The 25,320-nt window shown below is 36.2% G+C and overlaps 7 protein-coding genes across 11 annotated transcripts; 4 read left to right on the forward strand and 3 right to left on the reverse strand.

Annotated features, from left to right (window-relative positions):
• Nucleotides 1–12: 12 nt before the first annotated feature.
• LOC103872082 (uncharacterized hydrolase YugF) lies at nucleotides 13–1,952 on the forward strand. Of its 2 annotated transcripts, none has more exons than XM_033272287.1 (9): nucleotides 13–285; nucleotides 372–466; nucleotides 545–692; nucleotides 771–866; nucleotides 947–1,036; nucleotides 1,118–1,210; nucleotides 1,293–1,388; nucleotides 1,477–1,555; nucleotides 1,642–1,868. In XM_033272287.1, the coding sequence occupies exons 1-8, from the start codon at nucleotides 115–117 to the stop codon at nucleotides 1,525–1,527; spliced, it is 840 nt and encodes a 279-aa protein (XP_033128178.1). In that variant the 5' UTR covers nucleotides 13–114; the 3' UTR covers nucleotides 1,528–1,555; nucleotides 1,642–1,868. The 2 variants fall into 2 exon arrangements, with proteins under 2 accessions (XP_033128178.1, XP_009148670.1); XM_009150422.3 differs by having other exon boundaries at nucleotides 16–285; nucleotides 1,490–1,555; nucleotides 1,642–1,952.
• A 73-nt stretch (nucleotides 1,953–2,025) lies between these two features.
• Nucleotides 2,026–4,473, reverse strand: LOC103872083 (PLASMODESMATA CALLOSE-BINDING PROTEIN 3). The gene is made up of 4 exons (XM_018659441.2): nucleotides 3,016–4,473; nucleotides 2,679–2,921; nucleotides 2,562–2,598; nucleotides 2,026–2,485 (listed from the first exon to the last, which is right to left on the reverse strand). The coding sequence occupies exons 1-4, from the start codon at nucleotides 3,065–3,067 to the stop codon at nucleotides 2,224–2,226; spliced, it is 594 nt and encodes a 197-aa protein (XP_018514957.1). The 5' UTR covers nucleotides 3,068–4,473; the 3' UTR covers nucleotides 2,026–2,223.
• Nucleotides 4,474–5,724: 1,251 nt separating this feature from the next.
• LOC103872214 (putative SNAP25 homologous protein SNAP30) lies at nucleotides 5,725–6,572 on the forward strand. The gene is made up of 4 exons (XM_009150550.1): nucleotides 5,725–5,793; nucleotides 6,101–6,212; nucleotides 6,281–6,386; nucleotides 6,473–6,572. Exons 1-4 carry the CDS (start codon nucleotides 5,725–5,727, stop codon nucleotides 6,570–6,572), a joined length of 387 nt encoding a protein of 128 aa, XP_009148798.1.
• Nucleotides 6,573–6,611: 39 nt separating this feature from the next.
• Nucleotides 6,612–9,932, reverse strand: LOC103872084 (probable inactive purple acid phosphatase 2). Its single transcript, XM_009150424.3, has 2 exons — nucleotides 9,167–9,932; nucleotides 6,612–8,607 (listed from the first exon to the last, which is right to left on the reverse strand). Exons 1-2 carry the CDS (start codon nucleotides 9,860–9,862, stop codon nucleotides 7,264–7,266), a joined length of 2,040 nt encoding a protein of 679 aa, XP_009148672.2. The 5' UTR covers nucleotides 9,863–9,932; the 3' UTR covers nucleotides 6,612–7,263.
• A 701-nt stretch (nucleotides 9,933–10,633) lies between these two features.
• LOC103872085 (serine/arginine repetitive matrix protein 1) lies at nucleotides 10,634–12,603 on the forward strand. 4 transcript variants are annotated; one of them, XM_018659545.2, is made up of 7 exons: nucleotides 10,634–10,924; nucleotides 11,014–11,111; nucleotides 11,213–11,379; nucleotides 11,454–11,550; nucleotides 11,649–11,967; nucleotides 12,046–12,127; nucleotides 12,220–12,603. In XM_018659545.2, exons 1-7 carry the CDS (start codon nucleotides 10,740–10,742, stop codon nucleotides 12,412–12,414), a joined length of 1,143 nt encoding a protein of 380 aa, XP_018515061.1. In that variant the 5' UTR covers nucleotides 10,634–10,739; the 3' UTR covers nucleotides 12,415–12,603. The 4 variants fall into 4 exon arrangements, with proteins under 4 accessions (XP_018515061.1, XP_018515062.1, XP_009148674.1 ...); XM_018659546.2 differs by having other exon boundaries at nucleotides 11,213–11,373; XM_009150426.3 differs by having other exon boundaries at nucleotides 11,216–11,379.
• Nucleotides 12,604–15,515: 2,912 nt separating this feature from the next.
• LOC103872087 (probable WRKY transcription factor 4) lies at nucleotides 15,516–18,385 on the forward strand. The gene is made up of 4 exons (XM_009150430.3): nucleotides 15,516–16,330; nucleotides 16,866–17,479; nucleotides 17,551–17,733; nucleotides 17,805–18,385. Exons 1-4 carry the CDS (start codon nucleotides 15,893–15,895, stop codon nucleotides 18,049–18,051), a joined length of 1,482 nt encoding a protein of 493 aa, XP_009148678.1. The 5' UTR covers nucleotides 15,516–15,892; the 3' UTR covers nucleotides 18,052–18,385.
• Nucleotides 18,386–18,448: 63 nt separating this feature from the next.
• On the reverse strand, nucleotides 18,449–21,751 carry LOC103872086. Its single transcript, XM_009150428.3, has 10 exons — nucleotides 21,457–21,751; nucleotides 21,038–21,144; nucleotides 20,585–20,929; nucleotides 20,410–20,496; nucleotides 20,035–20,304; nucleotides 19,809–19,947; nucleotides 19,353–19,653; nucleotides 19,063–19,257; nucleotides 18,839–18,961; nucleotides 18,449–18,745 (listed from the first exon to the last, which is right to left on the reverse strand). The coding sequence occupies exons 3-10, from the start codon at nucleotides 20,862–20,864 to the stop codon at nucleotides 18,632–18,634; spliced, it is 1,509 nt and encodes a 502-aa protein (XP_009148676.1). The 5' UTR covers nucleotides 20,865–20,929; nucleotides 21,038–21,144; nucleotides 21,457–21,751; the 3' UTR covers nucleotides 18,449–18,631.
• Between the last annotated feature and the right edge of the window lie 3,569 nt (nucleotides 21,752–25,320).

A 25,320-nucleotide genomic window follows, 5' to 3' on the forward strand; every position in this document is an offset into this window, starting at 1 on the left:
CTACTTTCATTGGTCGTACTTGCCACGTGTGAGATCTTCTCTATCAAGTACCAACCGCTAAGAAAGCAGCGTCGCTTGCTCTGCCACGACGACGGAGCAAGAAGAAGCTCAACGATGCTCTCATCAGCGACGGCGACGGCGGCGAGAATTGATCGGCCGATGTTGAAACGGCAGTTCAAAGTGGTGGCGGAGAAATTTCCGACGTTTCTGCCTGGAGATGTTGAGAGAATCAAAGACAAGTTTGCTCTAAAGCTGGCAGCGAGAATCGAGAGGCTTCCCGTAAAAGTGAAATGTTTATTCTTCCACGTTAACATAGAATCAATAACATGTAGTTTCTTTATGGTGTGTCATGTAACGTGGGAAACGTGTAGGTGAGCTTCTCGGAAGATAGAATCATGAGCAGTTGCGTGACGCCGCTGATGCGGAAAGAGACGAGTCCTGTCGTGCTTCTTCACGGTTTTGATAGGTAGTACTATTAAATCAATAACGTTGCGGTTTTCTTTGAGTTAAGAGTTTTTAAAACTCTTTTTTTGTAATAAAACAGTTCTTGTTTAGAGTGGAGATACACTTATCCACTGCTGGAAGAGGCCGGTTTAGAGACTTGGGCGTTTGATATCCTTGGTTGGGGTTTTTCTGATTTAGAGAAACTTCCACCGTGTGATGTTGCGTCTAAAAGAGAACATTTTTACAAGGTTTGTTCGTCAGTCATCTTCTTTACTTTCTCTGTTTTTGAAGTGAGAATTGATTTGTTTTTCTTGTGTGATCCGTAGTTTTGGAAGACTCATATTGAAAGGCCAGTGGTTTTGGTTGGGCCGAGCCTCGGTGCTGCTGTTGCAATTGACATTGCTGTCAACCATCCTGAAGCGGTACTTATATAAACGTTAAGGAGCTTTTGTTACTGTCCATAAAGAGGTTTTGTTACCCAATACTGAGTATGAATATACAGGTTGAGTCTTTGGTTTTAATGGACGCAAGTGTTTACTCAGAAGGTACAGGAAACTTGGCAACTTTACCCAAAGCAGCAGCTTATGCTGGAGTAAGTTCTCATCAAGTTCTATAATACATCATTTCTCCTGATTGTTCTGAAGGATGATCTATAATATATAATCCGTTTAAGGTATATCTACTCAAGAGCGTTCCACTGAGGTTGTATGCAAACTTCCTTTGTTTCAAAGGTGTCTCATTGGAAACTAAATGGGACTGGACAAAGGTAAACAAGCTTTCCGTAAGAGTTCTTGTCATCGATAAGCTAGTTCTCAGTTTTGACTTTGCTTTCTCAAGCTCTAATATAGATTGGTCGCTTGCATTGTCTGTATCCTTGGTGGGAAGATGCAGCTGTTAGTTTTATGACTAGCGGAGGATACAACGTAACTTCTCTTATTAAAAAGGTAACTTCTTCGATCATTGAAATAAAAGAAAAGAGAAAATACTGTGCATTCTTGTTCCATTCATGTTCTGTATCAGCCTACGCAAAAGATTGTGTCTGTAGGTTTCACAGAAGACACTGATAGTATGGGGAGAGGATGACCAAATCATTAGCAACAAACTCGCTTGGGTTAGCTTTTTTGGCTGTCTCTTCTTTTACCATGTACAAAATGTTCTCTTTAGGTAGGCCTAAAATCATCTCTTCTTCAAATGCAGAGACTACATGGAGAGTTACCTAACGCAAGTGTGAAACAAATATCAGACTGTGGACATCTTCCTCACGTCGAAAAACCAGCTGCTGCAGCTAAACTGATCACAGAGTTTGTTAGAGAGACTTGCCAGTGTAAAGAGGTTGAAAGTATATCTTAGATAGCCTTGAACCATTATTTAAGGTGTGTGTTTTCACCAAAATATTCTCTTTTTAAGCAGTAGTTGGTACTTTACTTCACTCATTGTTGGTTGATCTATGATTGATCATGAAAAATTATTTTTGTATACAATTTTAAAATAGTATATTTTTTACACAAGCAAGGTTGTTGTTGATAAGTCTTTATCATTAAATAACTCTCCACTTCCTTGGTCATTTGTTTTCCATTCTCATCACTGACATTTTTGTTCTGTTTTTCTGTTTTTTTAATTAGAGGAAACCTTAAATGATGAAAGAACATAAAAGAAAAAAACACAACAAGAACCTAAGCTTATTTTTTTCCACTCAAACGAGAATCAAAGACGACAAGAACCTAAGCTTATTTTTTTTTGTCTCTACACATGGCAAAATCCCAACCTTAAGTCAAAACCTCACAGAAACGCTAGTGATGAGAAACAGAGTGTTAAAACAGAGGAAATGAGCAAACTAGAAGCACCATTGCTTGGAGTAAAGCCTCCGGTTCCGGGTGGACTAGGCGCAAGAGGAGCTCCTGGAAATGTATTAGTTCCGTTTGTCGGAGTTGGTGGTGTTGGTCCCACTGGTGTTGCTGGTCCTGCTGGTGGTGCTGGTCCTGTTGGTGGTGTTGGTCCCGTTGGTGGTGTTGGTCCCGTTGGTGGTGTTGTTCCTGCAGAGCTGTTATAAAAAACGAAATGTTGTTTTGTCATATTGATGTGAATGAGATATTTAGTTTAATATAATTGACTATTACCTTGGGCTTGAAGGAAATATGCAACCAGTAGCCAAATCTGCACAAAAGTAACTCATCAAGCTCACAACAACTTTAGTCATCAAAGCTATATAGACTTTTAAGGGTGTATGACTTTACTGGAAGGTGGGTTTAGATTGGTAGTAGCAGTTCCAGAGAAGTTGCAGCTTCCAGAGACTTGAGCTGCGTTCTGGAAGTAGCTGTTAACAGCCCAATCACAGTGGCTTTTGACGGTGATTGGTTGATAACAAGGACCCTTTTCTTGGATTGGGTTACAATCTGCTAAGGTTCCACATGCATAGTCTATTGCTGTTTGAAGCTCTTTCTCTCCTATCCCATCGTTGCAGAGACAGTAAATTGCACCTAAAGAAAAAGATCGTTCCTTTACATAAAAGCTTATAATAATAAAAGGAAAAGAGAGGGGATTAATCAGGAAGTTGGAAGAAGATAGACTTACTTGAAGGTGTTGTCAAGGCCAAGAGAAGCAAGAGACCTAGAAACACTTTCATGATGATTAGTCTTATGATCTCTCTTTAGGGGAAGCACAAAATAGACTTTGACCTTCGACCAACAACCAGGCAGACACCAAAACAAAGATGATGACTTAGAGAGAGATATAGAGAATTTAAGCGTTAAGGACAATGAAAGGTGATTTAATAAAATATCTACTGAATATACTGATTATGAGAAGTATACATCATTTTAGGAAAAAAGGGGAAAAAGAAAAGAAAAGTATATTTTCTCTAGGTTCATTTATAACGTACAATAGAAAAGGAAATTGACGAACTACCATTATGCATGGGGAGATATCCGGGGGCCTCTCCGGTTGTTGCATAACGCAACTTTGGTAATCATGCATTTAACGCATTTCTGTTAATGTTAATTATTCGTAGATTTGGTTGATATTCTAGATTTTTTTAGGACCCAAAATCACAACACTTCATCACTTTTGTAATTTTTCCTTTTTATTTATGTAGATTTGGTTTAATTTATAGATTACTATATTCTGTTAACATATTTGGGACATGTGTCGCCTGTAAAATCCTGATGTATACTATTTCTATAATTTACATATTGATGAGTCACAATTTTAAATGGGGTTTGTCACATCTTGATGAAACATTTCAAAGTTAAGTAATATAATGCTATTGTTATTGCTGACAATACAAAAGAAAAATATAACTTTTAAACGGTAATTCTGTTGTACACGACTGAAACGGCCATTATAAAGTCTTTGGTTTGAATTTTTATTTAACAATCGTTTTGACTATGATCCTTACTGGTACACTGGTGACTGCGGAATGAAACTTTTAGTGTTAAGGTAATAATTTGTCTACAAAAACAAAATATTACTGTAGTATTATAGTATACTGCGTGGTTGTGTGACTTCTGATATGTGTGAGTTGATGACCAAACAGAAGAAGATGAATTGAATATTACGATGAAAGGTGGGATATGTCTTCCCATTATAGTTTTCTCTTTTCACAAGGTAACTAAAAGTATAAGTCATTAACCAACGCTTGTGGTCTAGTGGTCTAGTGGTGATTTTTTTTTGTTACTAGTCTAGTGGTAATTAATACGGTAAAGCTATTTAGATTCTAGTTTTGGCCATTGGAAAATTAAAATTTCGGCATCAGCAAAGATAGGAAACTGATACGTAAGTTGAAAACATAGACTGTTAACACTTGAATAGTCTAGATTCACTTCGACGGAGATCAGAATACCCTGTATAATTTCAAAAAAAAAAAAAGTATAAATCATTTGTAGTGATAACTTTTTCGATAGGTTATTTGTTTGTTTTGTCGATTTCGCACATGATGTGATATTTTGTTTGAATTTGAAACGTTGTATATCTCGGTTTACTATTCAAAACAACTAAAAGATTTTCATCGGAAAATAAATTTAAGAAAATTTGAAAAGTGAGGAAAAGAAAAGAAAATTAAAGAGTCAACATTAATTTGTTTATTTTAAGAAAATACATTTGTAAAATGGAACGTTGGAACCACGCGCCCCCAATTTCTCTCCCAACCCTAACTTTCGAAAACCTTTTCTTCTTGGATCCGATCGCCTCTCCGGCGCGTTCGGCGCTGTGAGAGGGCTCTTGCCGACCCCGCCATATCCAAATCCATCTCCGGCGTGAAGGTTTGTCGGTGAGTGACTCTGTTTTGGGTCGTCGTCTTCGCAGAGGACGTCGTTAGATTCGTCGAAGCTAAGAGGGTTTTTGTGTTGTGGTGCCTCTAGCGACTGTGCCGCCGCTTCATCCCCCTCACCACCGAAGCAATCTTCTCTCCCGACACATAAATCTTTTCGCAGGACTGGAAGACAAGGTCGCTTCTTTGCCGCTACCTTCAAAGGCTATCCGGGTACGCGTCGTTTGAGCTAGAGGTCTCGGGACCTCGGACTGAATGCGATAGGGTCATCTCTGTCACTCCGTTGAGTCAAGATTAGGCGATTAGCTATTGAGTGATGCATTAACTTAGTTCCTCTCCCTTCCTTTGTTGTTGGTATTGGCGCTTCTTGGTATTATGGATTGGCATTGCAGGTTTAAATGAGTTGGGTTGTGGAGGTTCTTCGTTTCCTTGGATCTCCGGGTAACACTTTGCAGTTGGAGGAGGTAGTAAGACTCGGGAGGTGGTGATGCTGCCCCTTTCTCTGTACCGACTTAGAGGGCGAGTGCGGTAGAGTTAGTTGAGCGCTATTAAGCACCCGTAGTGTGTGTTGTCCTGTATTTTGCTGAATCCGAGTTTAGTTCTTTCCCAGCCCGGACCTTGAGGACAGTCCTTGAGCGGGATTGTTTCTGTCTCTCGGAGTAAAGCAAGTTGTGCAGGCAGCCGTTGAATCCGCTTCCTACTAGTGTTGTGTTCCTTGTGTTCTAGTTTCTCGGGTCTCTCCTTTCAAGCCCGTCTCGGCTCAACCATCCATCCGGATACTACAAGTTTGTATCGATACTTGAAGTCCTGTTCGTTCCAAAGCAGAACGGTTTCAAGTTCGATTGATTTCTGCTTCCATGTTTTTTACTTTTTTTGCCTTGGAAGTATGTTTTAGAGGATTTACAGTTTGTTCAATGCATCTTGTAAACCTCAACAGTTCATTTCTGAAATGATATTTACAATTTAGCAAAAAAGAGAAAATACATTAATTTGTTTGTGAGCTGAAGTAGCCACCGATGTTGAATGACAAGCAACAAGCAACGAGTTACATGCATGCCACTCCTAAAGAAGACATATCTTCTAATGTAGCTAGTTGCCAATAAGCTACTTGACTGTTTATTGTATTAGTTCCCATGCATAACAAGATAATTCATACGGAACTTTATGGTAATTTATGTTAAATACAAAGGAATTTTGTTAGTAACTATATTCTATTTTAACTCCGTATAACGTGATTGCTTATTGAAGATGTAATTTCTTACGGTGTTCTGATGTAGTTTGTGATGTGCTATAAGACGTGTGTCAAGACATATGTCTAGAAGTTGACCATTAATTGGTTCTTGATTAGATAAGAACATGTTTATGGTGATAATGTTTTGTTGAATGGCTTAGATAAACCGTCGAAGAAGCGCGAGAGAAACTAGGTTTGGGTGCGCAAGGACGATCGAGCAGCCAACCGCTACCGTTAGACGACCAACCAACAAACGCTTTTCAGAAAGTCAAGGTTTGTGTTTTGTGAATCTTAAATGCTTAACTAAGGAAAGTTACTAAAAAGGGTATGTTTCCTTGCAGCAAGAGAAGGCAAAGCAAGAGTGCAAGACGATGGACTTTCAGACTTAAGTGACATTTTGGGTGATCTTAAAGGCATGGCCATTGATACGGGATCCGAGCTCGACAAGTCAGATAACACACATACATACGTAGTTTCATACATTTTTTATACGTAGAATACTTGTAATTATGATTATTGCGGGGAAATTGCAGGCAAAACAAGGCTCTTGATCATCTTGACCACGATATTGATGAGCTTAACTCTCGTGTTAAAGGAGCTAATCAACGGGCATATCAATTGCTTTCCAAATAAACAACTTAACAGAAAGAAAAAATTACTATTTTCCTATACATGTTTGCTCTCTTTACGTTTGTACAGTTAAAAGTTTAGTTCTTTGTTCATCCTTTGCTATAAAAATTGTCAATATTGTTACTCATTTGATTTGATTTCTTCTATAAGCAGTTTTCAGTTATTGATTCTAGTTATGTTTAATCGATTCAAATCCAATCACTGATGTAAACTTGTCTCCACCAAGTTAAGAATAAAAACCTTAACAGATTGATCCATATGCTATATTACTTGGTTTCACTTTGGTTACAAATATTCTTTAACCGTAAGAAAAAAAACTAAACTAAAATCGAACATAAACCTCGTTTGGACATTATTCATCAATTCAATTATCTATAAAGAAGTTTTGTAGCAAGACAATTCAATGATTTAAAATATAGTACAAAATGAAATAAAACTACAAAAGTTTATCAAATGCTAATAGAAAATTATAGTATAAGAGAATATGTTATTTGTTCTATATCCAAAATCAAATAAAATGATGAACTCTATATTTACACCAAAAAGGCCTTTCGGGCTGTAACATCGTAGAGTGATTCTCTGACAATTCTTCAAACTTGCAAGAATCAGTATTATTATAATGTACTAAAACTTATGCTTTCTTGCCGTGGGGAAGAAGACACTATACACACTAAATAAATTCACTTGTTTAATATCATATCTCCTCGCTCTTGACTGGGATCCAACGGTTACGAGCTGAAGATCCTTTCTTCACCCCCGTAAAATACCCAGCAACGAAACCTAAAACCATACCCATAACCATCAAGCCTGCTGCCTTGACAAACCACGAGCCATCAGATTCAGATTTCCCCACAAGTGTTGCAGATGTAGGAACGTTCTGAACGTTTGAGCTCTCAGTATCGTCTTTACTCCCACTGGTTACTTCCACAGGCGCAGGAGCGGCCGCAGTATCTGAGCTTTGAGCATCGTCTTTGCTCCCGCTGATTACTTCACCAGTCGCTAACATCTCAACCGTATCGTGAACTTCTCCATCGTGGTTACCCACAAACGAAACAGTGAGCTTGTCTTTGTTTGCAACTAGACGAGTGTACCCAAACTCACCCGTGCGGTACATCGACTCTTCAGGCTGAGGGAATATAGGAAGATCCGGATGGTTCGGTCTAACCGCCCAAACCGATTGCCAATCTTGACCACCCATACCGACCACAAGATGAACCGGGCTTCCTTTCCACAGTTTCCCACAAGTGTTGTTGCTTATCGGACAAAACCTTTCGTATCTATGAACATGTCCCCATATAGCAAGTGTGACTTCGTTCTTCACGAAGAGCGGTTCTAAATGCTCCAACATCTTTTGTCTAATCGTTGTGTCTCTAACCTCGTTGCTCGTGGTGTACATCGGTCTGTGCCCTTGGACAACAACGAACGGAGTCTTGTTCCTGTCCACAGACTCGAGATCTCGCTTTATGTACTCGTACTGAGTCCCTCCTTCAAGAAAGTTCGTCTCGGTAGATATGGAAAGGAAATGGACCGACCCTGCATCATAAGAGTAGTATAGATTCCTTGTCACAGGAGCATTGGTTCCCGTGAGTTCTGTTGAGTTCCCAGGCATGTTGAACTTCAAACTATACGGCACACCACACTCACCACCACCATCGTTTCCGTAAGTAGAAGCTGCCCAATCAGGCTTCCAAGGCTGAGCGGGAAAATCATACTCGTGGTTACCAATGCAAACATGGTAAGGAACTTTGGAGGCAATAGGCTCGATCTGAGCAAAGAACTCATCCCACACCCACGAGTAGCCACGAGCATAGCTTATATCTCCAATGTGTGAAATAAAAGATGGCTTGTCACCAAGAGCTTCGATGTCACGTAGGATCCACTTCACGGTTGATTTACTCTCTTGTTGCGTGCGGATGAAGGTTTTGTAAGGTGTAGCGCAACCCATATCTCCAAATATGAACGCTCTGGTTTCTTGTGCGTACATGTCTCGAGATATGAAGCTATAGATATCGCTCCATCCCTTTGCTTCACTCCCAATCTGATTCACACGACGCAATACATAAGTAACACCAAGAAAATATAGAACACATTATTTATCAATCATGTAATCAAAGACATAAATACCTTTTTTATTATAACTCGAATTTTATATTTAATTAAATTAATTCTTTTGTCAAGTTATTAATATACGGAACAGCTACATTCCTCTCGTTTCTTAAGGAATATATTAAAAATACTTTTTTTCTCCAGATTGATTTTTTTTTAATTTTATTCATTCAGTTTCTTTTTTATTCTTCTGTTTACCTAATTAGTTTAATGGAATTTCAATTCTAAATAAACTGATGATAAAAGAATTAATTCATCTATCTTATATAGTACCTAAAATTTCATCTAACTAATACACTTTTTCGGGATGATGATTCTCTGACCATTAATTTCAGAATATCGATCATCGAAACCAACTTTAGGCCATATCGATTATGAATGAGATTGCAGTACATGGATTTGGTTCTCATACTATATTAAGTTAGATATGTTTCCAACTTAAATCAATTTGCGATAAATAGATTGGTCTATCTCTTATCTGATTGGTTTACCTGATAGTAGTTCCTAACGGCCGGATTCAAATTCTTCAAAACTGTATGAAAAATCCAACCAGGATCTCTCCAGCCGATGCTGGAATTAGCCGGAGCATTGCACATCTGCTCTCTATCATACCTAATCCCACGCGCCGCCGCGGAGTTTCCCAACAAATCCTTAGTCTCTCCGTATCTCACAAACCGTTCGTCACCATCCCCGGCCACAAAGGTAACCTGCATCCTGTTAGGCTTATTCTCATACGCCAGATGGATCTGCTCCGCCTTATCCACGGCGGATCCGAAAGTCACCTTTTCCGACTCAGCCAAAAGATGCTTCGTTCCAGGCAAAGGATTCTGATCGTGATCCAAGTGTTTGGTGTCGATCTCGGACTGCGTCCACCGGAAGATCCGGAAAGTGTAATCCGATCGGAGATTGGTGAGTGGGAGGGTGATCGATCCGTAGCCGGATTTGGAAGTCGACGAAGCGTTGAGGAATTTGTAGCCGATGAAGTGGTCGTGAGGAGAGTCGGGAGGCGAGTAGATGCCTAGCCAGTCGAGATCGGAAGGAGAGTCGACGTCGGACCATTGGATGGTGACGTTATCGCCAGATCGTTTAAGAGTTGTGGGGGAAACGGAGAGGGTCGCCTCGGCGTTGGCTGAGGAGGTGAAGATAGAGAGGAAGAGGGTGAAGAAGATAGAGAAATTGAGAATCATGGCGATAATATGCGAGTTTAAGAAAGAAATTATTTGATTCCCGCCAGAGAGGGAGAGGATTTAAACACTATTTAATACGGCGACGTTTTCGTCGTTCTCTGTGTTGGTTGGATTGGGTTCATTGGAATTTTAAGCTATTTTTAAAAACCATTAGTTTCTCCGTTTTAAATTATTTATCGTTGAATTTTTTCACACAAATTAATTATTTTTTCATTATTTAACTGTTTATTAATTTAATTAAAAATGTAATCAGTGGAAAAAATTGTGATAGAATCAGAAGATAGTGATGGACGGTTTACAAACACTATATAACGTCAATCCGATAATGGCAACAAATGTTCTTCTCAGTAGTTTTTATTTATAAGAAAAGATCAGCGAATCAATGTGCTGAATGTTAGCCAAGCAAGCTTGTTTCTCTCCATTACAATGGTCCAATGGAGTTTATTTTATTCATGTCCTGCTTTCATGCAACAACTTGTAATACATGATACTGAAGACTTAAAAACCAAAGAAATCAGAAAATAGTACGCGTTCAAATAAGACGTGAGGACGAACAGTGCAGATAAGATCCTGGAACTGTAAGACACAGGCGTCATTGTTTAGTTATGCTTATGCATATATATTACAACTCTCGTTCATATACATATAGGAATCTCGCCTTGTTTTCTGGCTCTTAAGATTCATTTTCCTTGTTTGTAGTTGATGTGTTTTCTGCATGTAAACGATTCCTTTAATTTATCCACTATTTGAAAAGTTGAATATAAAGGAATCTGTTTTGTTTTTTTTTTTTTTTTTTTTTTTTTTTTGATCAAAATTTTGTTTCTTTTCACTGTCCTTTTGAGAAAGCAAAGAACCAAAAAGCCAAGGAGGGAAAAGAATGAAAAAAGTGTTCTTTACTTTACCTACACAGCTTTATGATCCAAATATGAAACTTGCATGCAAAGCAATAATCTCAAAACACCCTTCAAAAACCCAAAACCCTCAAACACATCTAACCAAACTCCCTCAAGTTCTCCCACCATATTTTAGATTGAATATGGATAGCTTGATCAAGCAAACAAGGTAAATCACTAAGTATCGAAATTTATCTTTTCATTCAACTACACAAACATACATATATTGATGTAAGCGATTTTGTTATTTTATCTCAGGAGGAGGCATCCAACTTCCCAGGGCAAAACTGGTGAGGTTGGTAGCTCCACTAGAGAGAAGAAAGTGCCAGCAAGGAGATCTGTTTCATTCAAAGAAGGTGCCACAAACTTCTCTGATATGTTTGTTCTTGTTAGACCAATCTTTGATGTTTTATTAATTTTACCCTTAGGGCTTATATCATAATATTATGTGTGCTAGTAGATAAGAAGAAGCCTTCAAGCTGGTTACAAAAGCAGTTCATGAGGCAAATGAGCGACCAAGGCTATGACCCGATCAGCGAGATGGACCACGCAGCTGCGGTTGCAGCCACTGCTTATGCCATAACCACTTTTGAAGAAACTTGGCTAGAGAGTTATCATGTAAAGGTTCTAACCAAGACTTTTTGCTATAGTTAATTAGAGTAACCATTTTTCTAGTAATTTGAGTTTAAATAAAACAGACTGGTCTCGAACGTGGAGCTTCGTTGTCAAGGAGCAAGAGTAGAAGAGAAGCGTCACCTTTTGAAGAACCAAGAAGCTTGTCAAGAAGATTCTCAGGTAACATTACAGAACAACTTAAACATTGTTATTCAACCGAAAATATTTGATTGGATGTTAAAAATATAAATTTACATATTGTGCTTCTGTTGATATAGGACAACTTTCACTTAAGGAACCAGAGTTAAATGGAGACCACACCAGACGAAGTGGGGATTCAAGGGAGAAACGTGAGAGACAAAGAAAACGGGTTTCTGAACCGCCAGCTCCAATGCGGAAACAACCACCGACCAGGACACGATCAGAACGTCATGCTCCACCACCACCACCACCACCCCCTCCTCCTCCTCTATCGCCTCCGCCTCTCCGGCTTCCACCTATGGAAATCAAAACGCATAGCTCAGGCCATACTAGTCGAAAAGATGATGCTACAGCAGATGATTGGGAAAAAACTGAACTAGCTAAGATCAAAGCAAGGTAAGTCTCAATACACACACACAAATGAATGTATACATGTGTTGTTATTACATTAAAACACATGTATTACACAAGCAGGTACGAGAAGTTAAACAGAAAGATCGATCTGTGGGAAGAGAAGAAGAGGGACAAAGCTAGAAGGAAGCTGGACAAATCTGAGGTCGATTATATGATTTGCCTTTTTCTTTAATCTAGTCATGATGATGATATTTTGAGATTCTTTTCTCTAACTGGTTGGTGCATGAACAACAGAGCGAACAAGAACAGAAGAGGAAGAGAGGTTTGCAGAGATTTAGAGAAGACATGGAATACATTGAACAGATTGCAGCCGGAGCAAGAGCTCAGGCAGGGAAACAAAGGCAGACCGAAGAGTTGAAGGTGAAGGAGAAAGCAGGAATTGTGCGTAGTACCGGTAAAATTCCTGGAAAAGCATGTTTCTGTTTCTGAGACCAAGACAGAGGATCTCTATATATATATTTGTAGCTATTGTGAGTGTATGTTTGAAAGAGAGATTATTTCAAATTGATGACTCTGTTAATTAATATTGTACTATCATAGTTCTGATGATATAAATTTATAGAAGTTTTACTGTACAATTATTCCCAATTATCACATGAAAGGAGCTTGGGATGGTGATAGAAGTCTATCATGGTTTGTCTTTGAACTCAATCTTGAACTGGTGGGAGCAGACCAGTTTCCATCTTCCTCTTCACTAACCGACATGTTCAAATCAATACGACACTTATTATTACTAACCGAAACCTTTTGTCCCGGTCTGTTCCTCAGTTTGCTGATCCTCATCCGAAAGTGGTTCACATGGTTCGTTGATGTCTAGCATCCTTACTTTATGGGCTTTATCTCTTTCTGCATCTGATTCATCCCTATAAGAGTTACCGTTGATTTTCCTAGTCTCTGGTTAACTGGAACAAGAACCAGACTTTGAACTCTCTAGCCACATAAGATTCTGAACACTGCTTCCTGCCTCCTCTTTGATATTGGAACTCGGAACAGCATCATTACTCTTCGGATTGCATTTCCCATCAGCCACCTCAGAGTTACAAGCAGACTTGGTTTTAACAAGCCATGGTAAAGTAGCTAGATGTTCTTCATCCTTTACGACTTCAACAACAGAAGCTGTTGAAAGTGTCACATTCAAGTTCAAATCTCTCACAAACTTCACCTCCGAGCCATTTGAACCCAAGAATGGATTTCCCCGGCTGTAATCTGGAGGACTATATGGATACAAGTGGCGTGGTTGATAGGAAGCAAAACTTGATTGATTGATGACTTCATACCTACTGTAAGTATCAGTATCAGCTTCTAGGTCAATAACTGTCTTGTTTGGTGGACCAGAGTTAGGTAAACCCATTACTCTTTGTGAACTGTTCAAATTATAGAACTTGCATAGGCTGAGACGATGAATCCATTGGCTTGGCCGGTTGAAGAAATGGAGCAGCAGACTATTGTGTGCCAGTGTTATGATCTGCAGATAGATGATTTCACATTGAAAACTCCAAAAGTTTAGAAACAAAGAAGAAAAGGTCAACAATTAGCATTGACAACTTAGTGGATCATATTACCAATTATTAAGGGCTGATGTGATCCGCGCTATCTCCAAGCCCTGGTTTCTTCTCAGTTTGGGCCTGGCCCATGAATCAAGATGAAGTTTTCAGCTCCTCATCTCTTAACCAACACTCTTAGCCATTCTATCGACTCTCGCTCTCATCCACTATAGTCAGTCAGTCAATGATGAGGCATGTATTCGTTAATCATCTACTTAAAAGTAGTCGAATATAACATTCACTCTCATTTATATTCCATTATAAATAGATTATACAAATACTTACATTTCTCAGATAAAATTTTATTTTATTTTAAGTGGTTCATTAATGATGTGTAAATGTTATTAAGAATTAAATGATAAAATAACAATCTAAGAGATAGTCCATTTTAAAATACAACACATGTCCATTTTAAAATACCACACAAGAAATAATTCATGAGTAGTATAGACTAAGTTCTCCATGTTTACATATAAAAGTGTTTGTTCATGAAAATAAATAAATAAAAGGGTTTGTTAAACCAAACAAAAGAAATCAGAAATTAACATTAAACCAACATTGAACCAAGATTTGAAGAAACTAAATTGATCATATCAAGAATCCAGACACATCGTAATTCTCTATCTCAAAAGAACGTTCGTACTTACAAAAAAATCAGAAACGTCTCTTGAGACGACGGAAGCACTTTCCTCGTCCGTCGTCCTTAGTAGACGAGTGTTGAGGAATATACTTGTCGATCATCTCCTTAAGGGTTATTGATATTGGATTTCACTTAAGAAGCTTCAATACAAGGATTTTCAAGTGATGATCATATTTTCTGGAGTAATGAACATCTTTTGGGCAGAATCGATTCTAAATCTTTTGGGGTTCTATTCAAAAAAAAAACTTATGAGCTAATTGATGCTTTTCATAAATCGTATAAAAACAACTTTTATTTTAAAAATTATTTTTACGATATAAAAACTATACAATTGTTTCAGTTTTTTATTCTCTATAAACAATTTTTTAATTTTATCAAATGTTTTATTCTTTACACAATATATTCTACATTATCATCATCGAAAAACCTAAGCTTGATCATTTTTCTTTATGAAAGGTTGAAAGAGAAAAAAAGATGAGACACGTTGGATAGTTTTCTCAAGTAATTAATTCAAAACTTTTAAATTTTCCAATAAAAAAAAATTTGGAAAAATATACTATTGAGATCAGGCAATATTGATTCTTGCAATGAAGAAGAAAGTGTTGTACACTCCGGATTTTTTACAAGTGTTATTTATGTGTCTAAGTCTCCCCAACTTTCGTAACACATGTAAATCTCGATGCTTTGAAAAGCTTCTGAACCTGGCTAGTTAATTGATCTCCCAAGAAGAAATCAGGCAATGTTGTTCAAGACCATTAAGAGATTATTACTATAAACTTATATGGTTTACATAGTATACTACTACTATAACCTTATGTGGTTTTTTGACCAAAAAAGAAATTATTTGGTCAAAAATATGTATCATTAGGCTTTTATTCAACAGCCCATTAAGATAGAAAGTGGGCCTTAAAAATAGAATGTCAGCTGTCATTTATGGATTCTTTTCATACAGCGTGGAGTAGCTTATGGCCTTGTCCTTCTTGCCTCTTCACTCCAAGTTCATTGTACAATACAAGACCGACGTTTTTGTAAAGGTAAAAAACCTAAACTGAAATCGAATATGTAGATATCAGTCTGGTACAAATTTTGTTTTCTTCTTGGTTAAGAGCATCTCCAACCCCACTCCATATTTTACTCCAAAATTGAGAAAATGGAGTGGGAAATGGAGTAATGAACAAAAAATAATACATCATATTTCTCTTAATACTATTTATCAAATTATTACTTTTTATTCCACTTTTATTTACCATGGCACGTACCATAAAAGCTGTTGCAGAAAAGTTTCATATATCAGATGTAAAATCTATTAAAATGTAAGAAGGGTATTTTCTTATGAAAATAGATTTTTTTTCTTAACTTTATCTCCTTAACCAAATGCTAATCTTCCAATATATACCGTCTTCTAAGACATTTCCAAATGTGTAGAGATTTTTTTTTACATATCTGCATCGTGGACTTTCCTATACTGCGAGAAGACGAGAGCTTTTTATCCTTTTATGTTTCCAGATCTGTTTTTATGGAACATAAAATAAATTAAAAACTAGAAATCTCCATTAAAAAACTAAAATAAAGACGGCAAAAAAAAAAGCGAAGTGAAACACGACACGGATTCACACAGACAGATATATACAAAAAGGATATTTTTTTAGAGTTAGAGAAAGAAAAAAACGAACCTTTTTGTTTTGTTTTCATTATTGGGTTGTTGTTTCTCTCTCTTTTCACGATGTCGGAGGAAAAAGAAGAACTTCCGTCGACTTCCAACAAGTCCACCGGAGCTCCGTCGCGACCGACCTTATCTCTCCCTCCACGGCCCTTTAGTGAGATGTTCTTCAGCGGCGGAGTTGGATTCAGCCCTGGTCCGATGACTCTGGTCTCGAACATGTTCCCCGATTCCGATGAGTTTAGGTCTTTCTCTCAGCTCCTGTCCGGAGTCATGCCTTCTCCTGCTGCAGCTGCATCTTCATCTTCCTTAGCAGCTAGTGAAGAAGGGGATAATAACAGCTCGAGCGGTGGTGATGTTGACCCGAGATTCAAGCAGAGCAGACCCACCGGTTTGATGATTTCGCAGTCTCCGTCGACGATGTTCGCCGTAACGCCAGGGCTGAGTCCGGCGATGCGGCTGGATTCACCTAGCTTCTTGGGTCTTTTCTCTCCCCTTCAGGTTTTAAGATCAAAGTTTCTAACCTTTTTTTTTTTTTAATTTGGGGGTTTAAAGTTTTAAAAATCTATTTATGGAAACTGAAAGTTTAGGGCTTTCTGTATTGAGCTGTTTCTTGTTTTGTTTTTGCTTGGTTGGCTCTGCTTATGATTAAATAACCACTTTTTTTGTTAGCAAAATCTAGGTAGATTCCATTTAACAGATCATAAACTTGTTGTAACCATTTGGTTGGGAGATAAAACATTCAAAATAGGTCAAAATTGGAGAAATCAGATTATAGTTGTGTTGAAAAGGTATGAACTTTTAAAGAAAGAAAGAAAGGTACTTGTGGATCAAACACTCATCAAGATTTGGGCTTGTTCTCTAGGTTTATATATCATTAACTCCTAATGTCTTTATCACCTGATGGTATGCTTTGATTCTGGTAGTACCCTTAGGAAGATGCCTGTGCTTATTCTCTTTTAGCCTCTCTGCTTCTCCTTTGTCTTGACTTTGAATTTACCTGACACATTATAACCAGAAATGTAACAATGTGCAGGGATCATATGGAATGACACATCAGCAAGCTCTAGCACAAGTCACAGCACAAGCAGTTCAAGCCAATGCTAATATGCAACCGCAAACCGAGTACCCTCCTTCCTCTCAGGCTTCATCTGTTCAACCTCAGAACCCCACCACAGCTCCTGATTCTTCAGCTCCAAGAGAAACCTCGGATACAACCATCATCGAGCACAGGTCACAGCAGCCTCTAAATGTAGACAAACCGGCTGATGATGGCTATAACTGGAGAAAGTACGGACAAAAGCAAGTTAAAGGAAGCGAGTTCCCTCGAAGCTATTACAAGTGCACGAATCCTGGATGTCCTGTTAAGAAGAAGGTTGAGAGGTCTCTCGATGGACAAGTAACGGAGATCATCTACAAAGGTCAGCACAATCATGAACCTCCTCAAAACACTAGGCGAGGCAACAGAGATAGTAACGCGAATCTAAATGGGAGTTCGGTTAATAACAAAACTACGAGGGAACAACATGAAGCAGCAGCAAGTCAAGCTACGACAGAGCAAATGTCTGAGGCAAGTGACGGTGAAGAAGTTGGTAATGGAGAAACTGGTGTGAGGAAGAAAGCTGAAGACGAGCCTGACGCCAAGAGAAGGTATAGTTATAACCTTTGATGATTGATTGATTAATTTGGTTTCTGATGAGAGAGATATTTGGAATGTGCAGAAGTGCAGAAGTTCGAGTTTCAGAACCAGCTGCTCCTCCTGCTGTTGCTGCTGCTGCATCACATAGAACTGTGACAGAGCCTAGAATCATTGTCCAAACGACAAGTGAAGTTGATCTACTAGATGATGGATACAGGTGGCGTAAATATGGACAGAAGGTTGTCAAAGGGAATCCTTATCCGAGGTAAATACACAAAAACATTAGTTAATGTCTTGAAACGTTCTTGTTAAATGTTTATCTTTTGTGATTTACAGGAGTTACTACAAGTGCACAACACAGGGATGTGGAGTGAGGAAACATGTGGAGAGAGCAGCAACAGATCCAAAAGCTGTAGTAACAACATATGAAGGGAAACATAACCATGACCTTCCTGCATCTAAATCAAGCAGCCATGCCGCTGCAGCTGCGGCACAGTTAAGGCCAGAGAATCGTTTGGCTAACTTAAATCAGCAGCAGCAGCCGGTTGCGCGTCTAAGGCTTAAAGAAGAGCAAATCATTTAAGAGAAGAAAAACTCTGTATAACACGACAAAGCTTTCAACTTTGATGGAATCTTTTGGTTGAAGTTGAACAGATAAAACTATATACACTTGTCTGAGAGAAATCTAGCAGTTTACAGGAAAGGAAGGAGTTCATCAGAAGGGGTTGTAAACCTTAAAGCTTTGTAGGTTTTTAAGATGTCTGTTGACTTATGTGAATTCATTTGTACATGAGGAAGAATACTACAGGGAGGGGATTGTGTTGCATCTCTGTGTTATTGTTTCAGAGGATAGGTTATAACATTATGTGTATGAATTTATCTGTTGTAATATTTTGTTTGTTTATTTTATGGTATTACATTATTGACCCAAACTTTGCTTTATTTTGTTGGTTTCTCTAAGTCTTTGCTTTGTTTCATTGTACAAGAATAGTTTTCTTTCATAAGAATAATAAATTTCTGAGCAAATCTTTGTTTCTATGGTTTTCACAAAAAGACATTGATTTTTTTTTCTTTTCAATACAAATACATGAAAAGTTTCTCTGTTTTGCTTTTGTCTCTTTGCTTCCCCCCATTGATTGAGTGATCCTTTTCTCTTTGGAAACTCATGATTGTTTGTTAGTTAAAAGCGTTGGAATCTGTCCGTGATTCACGAAATCAATCTTGTTCAGCCTGACACAACACAGTACTTGCTCTGGAAGTTCCTCTGGTGTTTGAGCCTATGTCAGAAAAAGAACAAAAAGGTTTACTTAAAGCAGGAAAAAAAAAGACCTACCAACCAAAAACTTTGGGAGATTAATTATTTCAAGTACCTGAATGGTTAAACCAAGATCAAGAACCCCATTCTTGATCCTATCTCTGAAAGATTCGAGTCCTTTCCTTGAAATGTAACTGAACCTGTGTATGTCCAGATCAATCTCAAAGTAGTTTGGTCCCTGTGTCCAAATGATCAACACACACACACACACATAACATTAGCACAAAGACCTGATAAATGAAATCTACTGAAAACTAAAAGAAAGATGTGTAATCTAACCCTAAAGAAATCATGTTGTGGACGAGAAAGAACCGGTCTATCATTGTAAGCTGTGATGAGTTTTCTCTCGGTAGAACATAGCTGAAGATCCTCAGGATTAACCAAACCGGCCATGATCTTCAACCTCTCTCTGAATGGAACTGTTGATTCTCTTGTAAATCCTTTGACCTTCTCCATCTCATCATCCATAAACCTCTGCAAAAGAAGCAAAACAAATCTTTAGAACCTCTCTTTACATAAACATATTAGTCTAATAAAAAAAAGAGAGACTGGATCCATCATCATAGTACCTTGATGGTTTCTTGAAAGTGAGATGAGATTTCTTTGTCATAATTCTCATTCAGTTTGAAGTATAAAACTAAGCTAAGTCCTTCACCATCATAGTCACCAAACATGGAGGTTGGATACATTGGAAGCTGGATGTTCACAATCAAGAGACTGGGGACATCACAGATTCCTGATGATGCAGGTTTCAAACTAGGGAGCTCAATGTGCTGAGCAATGTGGTTTATCTTCTTAGGACACGCGAAAAGATCGACTCCAATTGCTGTGTAAGGACTACAATCTGGTGCTGGACTCTTTTGTTTGTCTCTGCAAATGATACAAACAATACATTTAGATTATTGATCAAACAAAACTGTTTGTCTACTCGATGCCTCGGCGGGCTCCCCGGCTAAGCTCCGGTGGACGGTCATTGGATCATCAAAAAAAAAAAAAATTGTTTGTCTACTTTCTTGAATCCTAACCTGAAGAAGTTCAATCCACGGAGCTTGAAACTCGACGGAGAAAGTTCTGACCAGCTTCCTTGATTTATCAGCTTCTCTCCCAAGGAACGTTGAATCACAGAACAGGCTTTTGGTCGGTACAGGAGCTTCTCACCTGAAGCTATTACACAGTTTAAAAGACATAAGAAACGTTCAAAAAACATTGAAACTTATAAAAGAGACTTTAGTTCTTTTTTTTTCTTCTTACAGAAGTCAGATGATGCTGATTTGCTATCAATAGAAGTTCTTCGGACAGAGACCATAACAACTTTTGATGATGTCTTCCTGTGATCTTGATGGTCTTCACAAGTAGTAGTCTTGTAAGTTTCATGATGAGACTCATCAGCCACTTGGTTTCTCTTTATGCTAACTTCGTTCTTGCTTGAGTATGTCTCAGCTTTGTTCCCATCTATTGTCAGGTAACTTCCGTAGAATTCTTCATACTGAATCACCTGTCCCATTGCAGAAGCATTTGCATCTGCACAAAAATGTATATATCATGTTAACTAATAATGTCTTCAAGCCTTTACAAAATAATAATAATAATAATGTCATAGATTTTATCAAAAGCTTTGATGTTTACCTTCGAAAACACTACTATTTGATCCATCATCAGAATCAGAGTCAATGTAACTAAAGGAATCATACCAAGCTTCCTCATGTGACATTCCTGTAAATGAAATAAAACTAATCAGAATCAATAGAAATATAATTCAAGATCTTGATAAGTTTTTTTTTGTTTTAAAGATGTTTCTTACGGTTTCCATCGATTTGGCTGCAGTTCCATTGAAGCTGTGTCATATGGAAGTTAGCATTAGACATCTCAGCTCTCTTACACATCATCTTGGCTGCACCTTTTTCGAAATCAAGATGAACAAAATCCCTGACGCTCGCATTGCTCATGCGTTTCATAGGAACATCTGGCATCGAAGCCGAGATTCTGGACCTGCATTGGGCAGATCTGCCACCATGTTTGTTATGCTTCTTCTGTTGAAGCTTGTTGCTGAATTTTCTCTGTGAAGAAACGCAGCCACCCATTATTTGGTTTTGAAGGGTTTCTACTACATTCACCAGCTAATAATAGCTACAACAAATCAAAGAACCTGTTTCAAAACAATCAAAGACATAAGGAAACGAATAAGACCACCATACAAAATATATATGATCTTGTCTGAAGCCTACATCAAATGCAAAAGATTGAATGTTTTTACCTTTTTTTAATCTTTGAGAGAGAGGTCACCTGTAAGAGCTTATGAAGACATAAGACAGTGCATCAACGTTCATAACAATAGGATGTTGATTCATGTATCTTCAAGACCTTCACAAAAGAAACAAAACAAAAAAAACTCAAATCAACATTTACTTTTCTTTTAAATTTTTTTTTGACAACTTTATATTTCTTTTAATTAGCCGATGGTTTAAATAATATTTGACATCAAACACCAAAAATTGCAGCATTTGAAATTTGAAACGTGAAAGGTAAGAAAATTTTGAAACACACATAGTTAAGCATTGTTTTCAATCAAAACTCAAATCATAGCATAACGTGAAATAGAGAGGAAACAATAATTTAAATACCCATTTAAAAAAAAAAGATTAAACGTTCTCGTTGCAAATCAAGGAAACTAACCAGAAGAGGAAGAAGGTGAAGAACAGAGGAAGAAGAGGATCTTTGAAAAAATCCTCTGTTCGTCGTTCTCTTCTCTGTTTCTGCCTATCTCTGTTTCTCTGTCTTTTCTCGTCAATAAAAGTACAACTTTTTAATCTCTTACTATAAATAAAAGACAGAGAGAGAGAAACGTTTAAGAGAAAATTAAGAACCGAACACCACTGATTCTTAAGTAATCCGTTTTCGTCGGATCCTCTCTCCCAAGTCTTCTTCTTCTTCTTCTTCCCCCGTTTAATTCTCTCTCTATACTATTAGTATTTTCGTATTTTCTTTTTTGTCCGTTTTGGTGATATTTTATTACAGACAAAAGTAAATTTTGTTTTAAGGATTGATCCATGAACTACGCGCGCGGGTAAAAGAAGCAACGTTTTAATTACAGATGTGTTATTTTACAGCACGTGTCTCCATTTATGGAATACTACTACTTGTTAACCTCTTTAAGTATTTTACTAGATTTTGACCCGCGCTTTCAAAGCGCGGGTTTATTTATTTATTTTTTTTCAATTGAAATATTATATTTTCATATATTTGTGTTTTATTTTATAAAAGACTTACACTTTTTATCTTTATTTATCGTATTTTATTTTAAATGACTATTTATGTTTAAAAAATTAAATTTTAATTCTTTAATGAATTAAATTGGTATAATTCTGATAAACTAATTTTATTATGTGGTTAATATTTTAATAAAAATATTATATACTTTTAATAAAGATTTATACTTTTCATTAAAAAATTCAATTTAATTTTTTTATGAATGTTTAAATTATATTAAGAAAAAAAAAACTAAGGATAGTTGAAAAAAAATTATTTGAACTTGGACTCAATGGCCCAAAAGGAAAAAAAATATGAGAATTGGATATGATTTCTTAATCGGCCCAAATGGCCCAAGAGAGATCTGATGTGGGCTGGATAAAAAAAAAAGACCCAATATAGATGTGTTATTAAAATTACTTGATTACCCTTAATGAAACTTGCAATGTTAGTAAAGAAAAGGGCATGCTAAGGTAAAAATGCAATAGGATCCTGCTTTAATAGTATAGATAGATGTTCTTTTCCTCATCGATGTTAATAAATATTCACATCCATTTAATGTTTTCCCGATCATCAATAAAATTGAAAACTTGAGTCTTTATTTGAAGGTCTGGTTGTTTTGACAAGAGGAGGCTGGAAAATTGGTGACGGGTATAAAATGTCTACAAGCTAAAATATATTCAATAAGTTCATCAAATTTAAAGAGTTTAATAAGACATAAGATGTTTGTAAACTGTATCAAAAAATACTAATAGTTTCATATAGAAGCTTCTGATAGAAAATGTTTAATTATGATCGTCCAGAGATTTGAAATAACATTTAAAAAGAGATTCCTTGTGAAGTTCTCGAGGACCTCATGCTTAGTGTGAGAACCACATGCTTAGTGTTATAAGCTGCATTTTTATACGGTGATCCAAGGATGATATTACAGAATCATCCTTTTTTTTGTTTGTCACAGATACAGAATCATCCTTTATGTCCAGTTATTACGTTGATTCAGTGATAGAAAGTACTGTGTACTTTTACAATGTCACTTTTTACTTATCTTGTGGTTGTGCCATCCATACTAAGATTCTTTATATATCAAAGCCGTCCAAATAAACTACTTTTCAAATATTCTATTATTGAGCTAGAAAGTGAATGAAACCATTTTAGTTAGTTCAAAGTCGTTTTCGTATGAGAGTAAATTAGTTTACGGATATATATATATTCTTATCATTTAATTTTGTTAAATAGTTTCAGTATTTTATTTTAATTTTATACTCTTTTGGTTGAAGCTGTTATTTGAAAGAGACTTCGCTGATTCTGTATGTTTGTGGAACAATTTCTTAATCAACTATATTTTTAATATATAAATACAACAAGTTGGTGGTTTCCTCGCTTCAAATTATGTTTAGAACATCCAAAACTTAGACCAGTTCCACTTTGATTTATGTTATTACCCTTTCTTATTTGCTAATCGTTAATACAGATAAATTCCCGACTGTATTAAATAGTAAGATCAGCTACGAGTAACTTAAAATTCCATTTGCAGATATTCTCTTGCATCCATTCCTTTTTAATATAGTACAAGTTCTTTTAGGTAATGATATTTTCAAGAAGACATAACAAAAGATTCTACAATACTGTATACTAGGTAATAACCCGCGCCTTGCGCGGGATGTGATTATTAGTTTCGTTATTTTTAATAAAAAGACATTAAATCTGTTTTATCTGGATATTAGTTTGGTTTTAAGTTTTTTTTTTGATGTTTAATGTTCTAAAATATAACCATTATTTTAAATTAATATTTATTTTAGTTTATTCGGTTAAAATGTTTGATTTTTTGGTTTTTTCCGGTAAAACTAAAAATTAATATTATTGGTTTATTTTCATGTTATGAATTTTAAACAGTCGTCATGTCGAACCAATAGTTTCATATTATAGTTTCTAAACAGATAAATAGTTTGAAAAAAAAAATTATTAAGACAAATCATTTCACTACAATTTGGTCGGTAGTGAAAGAAGCATTAAAAAAAAATATTTCAACTTTCAAAAAAATTAGATACTTCAGTTACGGTGAATACTTAGTTACAATATGCTCACATCAAGGTGCACATGTATGTGTATGTAAAAAGTATATAAAAATAATTGACAAATATATAAAGATATAGTTAATTAATATTAAATAACATTTTTGTTCAGAATAATACATGAAAGATAAAATTAAAATTAGTTTAAAATAAAAAAGGCCTTGACATTAGTCAACTTTTTCATATAAATAAAATAAAATTGTATCTTTAAGTAGGGGTGGACACAGATCGAATATCTGGATATTTGGAAGCATTCATGTCGATTCGATCTTTAGCCACCTAGATATTCGGTGACTCGGATATCTGAAATGTTTTAGAATTTTAAAGAATATCCGATTTGATCCGTAAATAAAATAAAATTTTAAAAATAATTGAAAATTTTAATAATAACATTTTATTACAAAAATAAAACATTATTTAACTTTTTAAATTCTAGTACCTAATATAATAAATTTAATTCATAAAAAATATTGTAAAACTGATATAAAGTATAATATATATAATGTATATATATAATTCTTTACATATATGTATATATATGCATATAACAGATCGAATTAGATATATGTTCCTAAAAATATTGGTATTTGTGAATTGCTTCTTTTTTTTATATTGTATTTTAGTATTTGATTTGTTTCGTAGAGTTTCGGATATCCAGATTTTTTGGTTCAAATCAAAACGGATAACGAATCAAATCAAAATTTATGAATATTTTTTGCTCAACTTTATCCGTAAACAATAAAAATAATATATATATATATAGTTTGGTTTTTGATTCTTTATCTATTTTTATTTGAACCGAAAAATCAAGAGTTTTATTGAAACCATTATGTGAGTTTTATATTAAAAAACGCAAAATACGTAGTGTGAACACATTTATGAATATAGTGTGAACGCGTTAGCATATTTATTATCAAATCATTGTGAAGCTGCCACGTGTCTATTATAGTGTGAATGCATTTATCAAAATGCTTCTCTTTTAATATATAAGGGATTTCAACTGTGCTATTACCGGCTCATATTATCTATCGCTGTTTTTTTTTATTTTAAGACATTTAGCTAGATACCTTCATTCTCTATCAGTATTAGCATAAATAGTTGACAACAATAAATGAAAATAACAAAAAAAAATTCTTCGGCCTATTATAAATGGAAGAAGAAGCTTGATATTTAATTTTCTACGTAGTTATGAGATCATTTATTTATATATTTTCATGAA

This window comes from Brassica rapa, chromosome A06 (genome assembly GCF_000309985.2).
Source record: "Brassica rapa cultivar Chiifu-401-42 chromosome A06, CAAS_Brap_v3.01, whole genome shotgun sequence".
In the NCBI taxonomy this organism is placed as follows: Eukaryota; Viridiplantae; Streptophyta; class Magnoliopsida; order Brassicales; family Brassicaceae; genus Brassica; species Brassica rapa.

Coding starts and splice junctions, on each gene's coding strand:
- LOC103872082 (XM_009150422.3), top strand. CDS start 115: ATGCTCTCATCAGCGACGGCGACGGCGGCGAGAATTGATCGGCCGATG. Junction 286..371: donor TCGAGAGGCTTCCCGTAAAA/GTGAAATGTTTA, acceptor GGAAACGTGTAG/GTGAGCTTCTCGGAAGATAG. Junction 867..946: donor CTGTCAACCATCCTGAAGCG/GTACTTATATAA, acceptor ATGAATATACAG/GTTGAGTCTTTGGTTTTAAT.
- LOC103872083 (XM_018659441.2), bottom strand. CDS start 3,067: ATGAAAGTGTTTCTAGGTCTCTTGCTTCTCTTGGCCTTGACAACACCT. Junction 2,922..3,015: donor GGCCTTGACAACACCTTCAA/GTAAGTCTATCT, acceptor CTTTTTCTTTAG/GTGCAATTTACTGTCTCTGC. Junction 2,486..2,561: donor ATATTTCCTTCAAGCCCAAG/GTAATAGTCAAT, acceptor TTTTTATAACAG/CTCTGCAGGAACAACACCAC.
- LOC103872214 (XM_009150550.1), top strand. CDS start 5,725: ATGTTGAATGACAAGCAACAAGCAACGAGTTACATGCATGCCACTCCT. Junction 5,794..6,100: donor AAGAAGACATATCTTCTAAT/GTAGCTAGTTGC, acceptor TGAATGGCTTAG/ATAAACCGTCGAAGAAGCGC. Junction 6,387..6,472: donor ACGGGATCCGAGCTCGACAA/GTCAGATAACAC, acceptor GGGAAATTGCAG/GCAAAACAAGGCTCTTGATC.
- LOC103872084 (XM_009150424.3), bottom strand. CDS start 9,862: ATGATTCTCAATTTCTCTATCTTCTTCACCCTCTTCCTCTCTATCTTC. Junction 8,608..9,166: donor CCGTTAGGAACTACTATCAG/GTAAACCAATCA, acceptor CGTGTGAATCAG/ATTGGGAGTGAAGCAAAGGG.
- LOC103872085 (XM_018659545.2), top strand. CDS start 10,740: ATGAAAAAAGTGTTCTTTACTTTACCTACACAGCTTTATGATCCAAAT. Junction 11,112..11,212: donor ATCTGTTTCATTCAAAGAAG/GTGCCACAAACT, acceptor TATGTGTGCTAG/TAGATAAGAAGAAGCCTTCA. Junction 12,128..12,219: donor GGAAGCTGGACAAATCTGAG/GTCGATTATATG, acceptor CATGAACAACAG/AGCGAACAAGAACAGAAGAG.
- LOC103872087 (XM_009150430.3), top strand. CDS start 15,893: ATGTCGGAGGAAAAAGAAGAACTTCCGTCGACTTCCAACAAGTCCACC. Junction 16,331..16,865: donor GTCTTTTCTCTCCCCTTCAG/GTTTTAAGATCA, acceptor AACAATGTGCAG/GGATCATATGGAATGACACA. Junction 17,734..17,804: donor AAAGGGAATCCTTATCCGAG/GTAAATACACAA, acceptor TGTGATTTACAG/GAGTTACTACAAGTGCACAA.
- LOC103872086 (XM_009150428.3), bottom strand. CDS start 20,864: ATGGGTGGCTGCGTTTCTTCACAGAGAAAATTCAGCAACAAGCTTCAA. Junction 19,258..19,352: donor ACTTTCAAGAAACCATCAAG/GTACTATGATGA, acceptor CTTCTTTTGCAG/AGGTTTATGGATGATGAGAT. Junction 18,962..19,062: donor CACAACATGATTTCTTTAGG/GTTAGATTACAC, acceptor ATTTGGACACAG/GGACCAAACTACTTTGAGAT.